At 45.5% G+C, this 10,034-nt stretch overlaps 1 protein-coding gene across 1 annotated transcript; it reads right to left on the reverse strand.

Moving 5' to 3' along the window:
* Nucleotides 1-367: 367 nt before the first annotated feature.
* Nucleotides 368-6,501, reverse strand: LOC143019828 (uncharacterized). Its single transcript, XM_076175810.1, has 5 exons — nt 6,280-6,501; nt 5,013-5,991; nt 3,873-4,138; nt 1,806-2,837; nt 368-451 (listed from the first exon to the last, which is right to left on the reverse strand). The coding sequence occupies exons 1-5, from the start codon at nt 6,499-6,501 to the stop codon at nt 368-370; spliced, it is 2,583 nt and encodes an 860-aa protein (XP_076031925.1).
* Nucleotides 6,502-10,034: the final 3,533 nt, after the last annotated feature.

A 10,034-nucleotide genomic window follows, 5' to 3' on the forward strand; every position in this document is an offset into this window, starting at 1 on the left:
GCGCGTTTGGTCTTCCGAGAGTACGAGTGGCCCACCTCCCTGTGGGGACCCAGGGGGATAACTGACCGGTGCCCGGCACTCACGGGTCAACTGCCTATGCCCATACACTGTTGCCAGTACTTCTTTCAAATCAATAGTTCCGTAGGGAGCGCCGTGCAACGTTTATGTGGAAGTCGAATCATTTCTAATTGTCCCTTGAGGGTAGTCACTACTCACGAGAGTGGAAGATATGATCCTAACTAGTCTAATTAAAACTAGCCTGAACAATAAATGGCAAGCGCGCAGGGTGTGTGTGTGTGAAACCGTTAGAACCAATTCGAACGGTAACTCTTGGATGAAATACCAATTCTATTCATAAAGTAGCAAATTACAACTGTAAAACTGCAAGGTTGTGGAATCCCACACTTAATATTAAACATTCGTGTCTTTGCTCGCAGGCATAGGCAGACACCTAGAAAGGGGAGGGGGAAGGGATTTCCTGAGTAATTAGAAGTCTCTCTCAAATTCGTTAAGGAACTGTAATTGACTGCCAAAATGGCGCAACAGTTAATGAAGATAAGGAGAAGGAAAAATATCAAGAAGTAGTTGATAGATGCCTTAAGAGTTCCGGCAATTCCAAAGAGTAGAGGGAATTGATAGTCGAAAAGGGCTGAAAGGAGATGAAAAAATGTGGAGCCTGCGTCGACTAGGCTCTTAGGCGAAAGTATTTGGTAACTGGGGTTTGAGAGCAGACGTAAGAAAATGAGAAGGAATAATAGGCCGTGTGTCACAACCCAAAGTTGTGACAATATATATATATATATGTACAACACTGAATGGGTCCCAGTGATTAGAGATACATTTTAACAACCACAATGCATTTTAATTCTAAGCCATCAAAGGCCAGCATGCTGAAATTGAAATGTGGTACTGTCCAGATATATATATATATACTGTATATATATATATATATATATATATATATGTATATATATATATATATATATATATGTGTGTGTGTGTGTGTGTGTGTGTGTGTGTGTGTGTGTGTGTGTGTGTGTGTGTGTGTGTGTGTGTGTAAGTAACCACCACTAGGAAAGGTAAACTAACGAAGCAGGGCGCTTTCGTATAATTACATCTTCAGTGCAGATGCAAAGAAGGAATTTGTGATCTACAGTACTTACTTGTGCGTCGATGATGACGGTCCTTCGGTTGCTTCTGGGTGGGTCCTTGCTCTTCCTTCTAACACACACTCCACTGCACCTAGTCTAAATCTAGCCTAATTCCCTACCTCCTAACCATTAATACTAGCCTAACCGATCCTCCGTGTGTCTACCTCCCTTACACTCACGTTCCCCCAACCACCCACGCGCGGTCCTTCCCAGGCACTGTCCACCCACGCCGATGCGAGGGCACTCCCCCCTCTGGCGGGAAGTGGGATACCAGCGCTCGTGCCCTTTGACCCCCTCTCCCCCGAAGGAGGGGGGAGGGGGTGCCAACCGTCCGTCCCCGTCCGCACCACATACACTCACACCACACACCCCCTTGATCTCGAGATCAACCTACTCCTCGTCTTCTCCTTCCTCTACATCATAGTCCTGGAGCCACCTTGGCGGACGCCTGTCGCAGTGGGGTCTCCGAGACACACCCTTCTCATACGTTGCCGCTCCGTGGCCTTCCTCCTCGTCTTCTCCTTCACTCACCACACGCCGAACATCCAAGATATGCCGCGGCACTCCCTCAACAGAAACAGTGTTCCGTGAGTTCACCTCCGTCACTGTCCCTCTTGTCCACTGTGACGTGCACTTCCTGTCCTTTGGTCTCACCCATACCTCCTCTCCCACCTGCACTGAGGCGAGGCCTTCTTCGGCATTGGCCGGCGGTTCCGGCCCCTTCAGCGGATGCAGCCAATCGTATTTGAACACGGCCTTTTGCGGGACCGAGCGGTCATCTTGGCCTGACCTGGGGGACATGTTATATAAAAAAACTGCCTCCGTCGGCAGTATTCGCGCCATCTCGGCCATGGACTTAATTATACGATGGTGTCGTTCTACTATCCCATTTCCGCTCGGTCGGTACGCTGCCCGGAAGAAGCGTCTTGTGTTCCACTTGTCCAATGTACCTTTCAGCGCCTTCGACCGAAACACCGTGCCGTTATCCATCAGGACTTCACCCACTGGGCCCCGCTCCAAAAATACCTCTTTCATCACCCGCGCACTCTCTTCTCCAGTCTCCGCCTTCAGTTTTCGCCAAATGCCGAACCGCCCTGGCCCGCAATCGACCATCGATAAGTATCTGGTGCCTTGATAGTGGGTTACGTCAATCGCTAGCCGCCTCCAGTTCTCTTCCACGCAGAGCTCCCCCGCTGAATGCGGTCTGGGGGCGGGGTCTATGGACTGACAGCGGGCGCACGCCCTCACCGCATGCCGCACTTCTTCCTTCGATATATTCGGGTCAACCTTCCTTGCCAGGAACAATGACCTATCGACCCCTAGGTGATGCGTTTTGTGCAACTCTTTCGCACGAAAGGACTCGTCGATTAACTCCCTCAGGATCCCGAGGCGGCGCTTCACAAGGATCTCTGCAGCTCCTTTCGTGCGTACTCTCTTCTCAGCCGTCAGCACCGAGTTCATCCACCCCGCTACCGTGGCTGAGTCCGTTCTGATTTCGATCTCACGCAGCCCCCATTTCAGCGCCAAATTGATTCCTTTTATGACCGCGTCCAACTCTGACATGTTGATATGGTGGTAGTCGTCCTTCTTCCGCTGCCACGCTCCATCTTCGACTACCACGCCCCCTATCTCCAAGACGGCGCCGGTCGCTATGCTACTTGCGTCGCACCACACTGCGCCTTGGCTCTGCTGGGGCGCGTTTCACTGTCCCCTCACTGGATCATCGTGCATGGTCCTCTGTACAACGTCGCGTATCATGGTTAGAGTGTCCTCATCAATCTTCTCTCCCCAGTCATATAACCCACTCACTCCCTCACACACTCACCAGATAATGAGGCGCCCGAGACATCCGTCCATCTGCTGACTACAGCAGTTCCTGCCACCGCCACGACATACACACACACACACGAACACACGCGATCACACAAGTAACCACACAGTAATAAGCACATTATTACGTATACTGGCGAGCCTCCCCTGGATATATGTATAGTCTGACTGTTGGACTGGATTATGTAATGTAAATGTAAAACATAATAAGAAGTGACGAACTAAATCTCGCTCGCATAAACTCTTAAGTTTATACGAGCGTGGCACCTCATAAACTAGTTTCCGGCCTTCTTAAGGGAATGCACAGAGCTCGGACGAGAGTCGGTCCGATGATGCGTACCAATGGAATAATCGAGTGCAATTGTAATATAGAACTAGGAGGTGATTGACTTAGTGTAGAACCATGGAAGAAAATGTGAACCAATAAAGAAAATAGAAACATTGTGAATATTCTTTATGAACCGCCTTATGAAAGGGATACATAAAATGGTGGCAGCGGTGGGATTTGGTTAATTGGAAGTGGAAGGGGTAGGCTGGACAGATATGGAAGTTGGGTCGTGCTATCTTGCAAGTTGCCATGGTTTCAGGTGAGGTTTTGCTGATCCACTGACCGTCGGTTGATTTTAGGATAGTGGAGGTTGGTATGTTGAGGGTCATAGTGCGGTTTTGGTAAGGGTAGGGGAAGGGGTAAATTTCCCAAAGAGAGAATCTTTTGATGGGGTCCATCGGGATGTTAATTAATATGAATTGTTGAAAGATAGTTGATGATAAGATGGGGTAATAGTGTTGTATTTCGTGTTTGGAGAAGAAGGGGGTAAGTTGCAATGTATTGTGGGCTTGTCGTAGTGTTTGACTAAGTTGGGTTGGGGTGATCATTTGGAAGTCGACTACACCTGCGTGGGCGTTCCAAATATCTCTTTGGATGATATTGGTATGTTCTAGGAGACTGTCCAGTTCTTTGTCTAGTTCATTCAGGTGATGAAGGAAGAAGAGGGCAGTTTGGGAATCGGTGATCTGAGATAACTGAGAGTTTGTGAAGTGTGCAAGGTTATTGTATTTGTCAATCACTGAATTGACAGAGTCAGCGAGGAGGTCTATAATCTTTGAGTTTATATTTATGAGTTTACCTTGTTGGTGTAGTACTCTTGTTATTTTCCCTATGTGTGAATGAACGGTTTGAATGTCTTGTTCAGTAACAGCTCCGAATAGAGATTTGGAACGCCCACGCAGGTGTAGTCGACTTCCAAATGATCACCCCAACCCAACTTAGTCAAACACTACGACAAGCCCACAATACATTGCAACTTACCCCCTTCTTCTCCAAACACGAAATACAACACTATTACCCCATCTTATCATCAACTATCTTTCAACAATTCATATTAATTAACATCCCGATGGACCCCATCAAAAGATTCTCTCTTTGGGAAATTTACCCCTTCCCCTACCCTTACCAAAACCGCACTATGACCCTCAACATACTAACCTCCACTATCCTAAAATCAACCGACGGTCAGTGGATCAGCAAAACCTCACCTGAAACCATGGCAACTTGCAAGATAGCACGACCCAACTTCCATATCTGTCCAGCCTACCCCTTCCACTTCCAATTAACCAAATCCCACCGCTGCCATCATTTTATGTATCCCTTTCATAAGGCGGTTCATAAAGAATATTCACAATGTTTCTATTTTCTTTATTGGTTCACATTTTCTTCCATGGTTCTACACTAAGTCAATCACCTCCTAGTTCTATATTACAATTGCACTCGATTATTCCATTGGTACGCATCATCGGACCGACTCTCGTCCGAGCTCTGTGCATTCCCTTAAGAAGGCCGGAAACTAGTTTATGAGGTGCCAATGGAATAATCGAGTGCAATTGTAATATAGAACTAGGAGGTGATTGACTTAGTGTAGAACCATGGAAGAAATTGTGAACCAATAAAGAAAATAGAAACATTGTGAATATTCTTTATGAACCGCCTTATGAAAGGGATACACCTCCTCTTAATGTAGCTGCACGCTGTACGGAGCCAACCGGCGATCGGGTAGTGGCCCACTAATTTGCCGCAAAGGGAGAAAAGTTCTCGCTTGCACATTTCGTCCGTCACCTTCGGGATCTCGTTCCCTCTCCTGAACATCAGCGTTCCGGCCCCGTTCCTTTCCAGTCGCAGTCCCAACACTGCTCCTCCCTCCAACGGCTTCGGCTCCTTAGCTGTCAATCCGTACCGAGCCAAATGTTCCACCACGCTCGACGTTGATACTACGCTATCATCCACCAGTATGTCGTCGAGGTACGAGTCAGTGCCCTTCTTCATCGTTTCAGTCTTCTCCAGTACCGTCTTCAGGATTCTCGTCATGATCCTCGGGGCCGAGCTGAGCCCAAAACCCAGTCTGGTCAAACAGTAAATTCTCTTTTTGTATTTTACTTGCTGGTACTTCCATAACTTCTTCGTCACGTGAATTTGCAAGTAAGCCGCCCGCAAGTCTACAACCGCGGACGCCCCCCTCCTTCGGCGCCACCTGCGTAGGGTCTCGCTACACACGTCTACAAAATCGTCGCCAGTAGGACACTTCACAAACTGGTTCAGCTCTCGGAAATCCAGCACCGGTCGTACTTTGCTCTTGGTTGGCTGTACCACTGCCATCAAGGGTAGGGTTCCGTCCTCCACTGGTTCCTCCCAGGGACTCAAGATTCCCTCCTCGATCCACCGCTCCACTTCAAGGTCAAAGCACTCCCTCACCCCCTCTCTGAGGGTCCGCGTGTAGCAGTCAACTTTGTTCTTCAAGACGGGCAAGTCTTCCTTCGGATACCACTCTACTTCCCACTTCCGGCAGTCAAATTCCGCCAGGAAGTCCTCGTCCTCAATCGTGCACGGCGTCGCCCTCTCGACAGGGTCGAGCTTCGGGGCAGTACCGCCCTCCGCGGCTCCCATTGCCACTCCTATGTCCTCACCCGGCCTCGGTCGGGTCTTCATCCTCCCTTCCGAGTCCCGCCTCATTCCAATCTGTATGAGCCCACCGTTAAATGTGACTTCTCCAAGCTGGGCAATTCCGTCCATTCCCAGCACCACGTCAATTCCCCCTAGAATAGTTTTGATGACAAGCACTCTTAGTCGTATCGGGATACCCTCTACTATCATTTCAATTTCCTGGTCGCCTTCGCATATCGTCTCTCTCCCGTCGACTGTCGTCAGGGCCACATCTCCCCGTCTGAACTCTTGAACTATGTCGGTCCTCACGATCGTGGTTGAACAGCCTGAGTCTATCAGCGCCCTCGCGCGTCTCCCTCTCACCCAAATATCCACGATCGGCATACGACTGAACGGCGTCCTTACATTTCCTCGGCGGCCCCTTGCATGGTGGCCGCCGATTTCCCGTTTTCCTGACTGCAATTTCGGGCCATGTGCCCTGGCTGATTGCATGAGTAGCAGATGAGCTCTATCTCCGTACAGTCCCTCGCAAGGTGACCCAGTCGCCGACACTCGTGACAACGGACCCGCGACAGCCCACACCATCCGTTGTTGTCACCCCCCGAGCTCACCCACTCTCCTTTCTCGGTAGGCGTCAGTGGCCACGGTTCCGGCCCGCGCGCCCTCTCCCGCCAAGGGCGGCTGTATCCTCCTTTGTAGCTGTTCTTTGGCTACAGCCCCCATCGGCCTTCCACCCTTAGCCTTAGTCAGGAGCCTGGCGCGGGCTCTCAGTTCGCCCATGTCTGCCTTCGCTGCATTTTCCATTGCCTGCAGCCCAGTCGATATGTGACCTGGAAGCTCATTCACGAAAGCCGTTCTCACTATCATCTCCAGGCTGTTGCCTTCGAGATTAACCAGGCCCGCCAATCGCCTGATGTCATTGGCGAACACGTCAACCTGTTCTCCTGTCCACCGCATTCGCTGTATTTTACAGACCGCTTCGAAGAGGCTCTCACCGAAAACCTCCTGTAACCTCTCCTTCATCTTTCCCACATCCTTTCGATCTTCGGTTGTCATTTCCATGTAGACGGATAAGGCCACGCTCTCTAAATTTAGAGCGATGTAACTTGCCACATCCTTTACTCCCGTTAGCTTCGCGACCATTTCCGCCTTCGTCAGCCACACGGAGACGTCTCCATTCCCGTCAAACGGCCTTATGGTGATACTGTTCATCTTGAACGGCTCGTCTCCATTCGCGGGTGCGGTCATTTCGGCGGCGCCTAGATAGCTTGTGATCTACAGTACTTACTTGTGCGTCGATGATGACGGTCCTTCTTTTGTTTCTGAGTGAGTCCTTGCTCTTCCTTCTAACACACACTCCACTGCAATTAGTCTAAATCTAGCCTAATTCCCTACCTCCTAACCATTAATACTAGCCTAACCGATCCTCCGTGTGTCTACCTCCCTTACACTCACGTTCCCCCAACCACCCACGCGCGGTCCTTCCCAGGCACTGTCCACCCACGCCGATGCGAGGGCACTCCCCCCTCTGGCGGGAAGGGGGATACCAGCGCTCGTGCCCTTTGACCCCCCCCCCCGAAGGAGGGGGGAGGGGGTGCCAACCGTCCGTCCCCGTCCGCGCCACATACACTCACACTCACACCACAGAATCATAAAATGAAGAAACAAGGTACAGAATATATGACTGAGTGAGACATGGTGAAGAGGGCATTCGGAGATGTAACCTAGTGGAAAAAAATACACGTAACGTTTGAACCGTCCTGGTAACCAACAAGTATGGGACAACTGCTCATAATTACCCGGTAAGACCAATCGTTTCTTCAATAGGTTCAACTTCATAAACTTTCGAAATGGTTGGTAACAATTCTTAGTCCACTAGTTGGAACTATTTCCATTTCACATGTTAAGAACAGTTTAGACCTTATTAATAAACTCGGTGAGGTAAAACCAGATTATAAATCTAAATTGGTAAGTTATGATATTGTTAGTTTATTTACAAAAGTTACTTTGGATGAACTTTATCTATCTAAAAGAAAAGTTAAATAAGCACGATTTACCATTACCCTCAGACACCTTAATTGAACTGATTAAATTGTGTGTTAAAGATTGTAAATTCTAATTTAATGAAAATTTTTATTCTCAGAAATTTGGCATGAGCTTGGGTAATCCTCTCTCCCCCGTATTGAGTAAATTATATATGGAGTTTTTTTGAAACTAGAATTTTAAGTAAGATCATTCCCCCCCCCCAACATAACATGGATGCGGTACATTGATGACATCCTATGTCTGTGGTCCATTCAAGATAATGTAAATTATTTTTTATGTAAACTTAATAATTTGGTCAGTTCCATTAAGTTCACGGTGGGGAGAGTGAAGGTATTTTGCCTTTCCTTGATTGTAATATCTACCGGCGTGAAAGTGAGTTGAATTTTAGTGAATATCGTAAACCAAACAACGTTTGTTCATATATACACTATTATTCCTCACACCCTGCTGGCGTAAAGCGTTCTGTTTTTTCGTCGATGTTCCTCAGGGCCCTACGCATTTGCAGCCCAGAGTACATCGATGATGAAATAAGATGTATTTACGATATTGGTACTAAGCTACAATACCCCACACATGTTCTTGACACAGCTTACAATTGTGCTAAAAGTACATTTTATAACCTTAGGTCAACTCAAACTTTCAATTTGAATAACTTACAAATTCTATCGTACCAAGAGAACCTGCAAAACATCCCAAATATATTACGTAAATTCAACATTAATGTAGTTTTTAACAATAAGAACACTGTAAGACAATTGCTCATAAATAATTCTGTTAATAGTGACAAAGGGTGTGTGTACAAAATACCTTGTAAATCATGTAATCAGTTTTATGTTGGTCAGACTGCTAAAACACTCAAAACACGAATCAATCAACACAAGAAATACGTTAGAGAGGGAAACCAATCTAGCGGCTAATTCAACCACATGAACCATTTTAACCACCCAGTTGACTGGGATAACGCTAAAGTCATCACATACAACAACAACATAACAGAAAGAAATTTAATTGAATGCAGTTTGATCAAATCTAGTAAGGGAATAAATGTTAATCTCCATCAAGGTTTGTACAAATTAGATAGTTATATTTCTCATGAAATTTCAAAATTATTTAGATTGTAATATAAATTAAGAGCAGTTGTCCCATACTTGTTGGTTACCAGGACGATTCAAACGTCACGTGTATTTTTTTCACTACCTCTCCGAATGCCCTCTTCACCATGTCTCAGTCATATATTCTGTACCTTGTTTCTTCATTTTATAATTCCTTCTTTGTATCTGCACTGAAGATGTAATTATACGAAAGCGCTCTGCTTCGTTAGTTTACTTTTCCTAGTGGTTACTTACGCATTTGTGAACACACGTTCCTAGTGTTTTTATTGCATATATATATATATATATATATATATATATATATATACATATATATATATATATACATATATATATTATATATATATATATATATATATTATATATATATATATATATATATATATATATATACATATATATATATCAAGGACTACTATTACACAGGACGTGCGCTCACAGATCCCTGGGTCCGCTAGCGGAGACCATTGCTTTCTTTGTAACCTAACATTTTATATTGGACAAATATATCAAAACTAGAAACCTAACATTGTATATTGGACAAATATATGAACTATTGACTTATTAAATGCAGTATAAGTTAATATAAACTTTTATAGTGAAATAAGAAACTATCTTTAAGGCATTGTTATGTTTTGAAATGCCAATTTTAACCGGACTTAACAGGTATTATTGTATGAGGTTAGTGGACACCAGGGTTGGCGATTTTTTTTTATTATTATATATATATATATTTTATCTTTTTAAGAAATATAAAAAATATATATATTCTTATTTAAATCAGATTTATTTGATTTGAATGATTTTTTTTTTTTATAGATTTTAAATATTGTGGGATTGCTATCTGATATGCGATCTGATTGCTAAAGGACATTTTTAGCATATCAATATAAGGAGCAGTGTTATATAGACTTGCCACAAGTATACAAGGAACGGTATAAGCCTACATGTATTATATAT

This window comes from Oratosquilla oratoria, chromosome 38, assembly GCF_046742065.1.
Source record: "Oratosquilla oratoria isolate Oo_2021 chromosome 38, ASM4674206v1, whole genome shotgun sequence".
Classification (NCBI taxonomy): Eukaryota; Metazoa; Arthropoda; class Malacostraca; order Stomatopoda; family Squillidae; genus Oratosquilla; species Oratosquilla oratoria.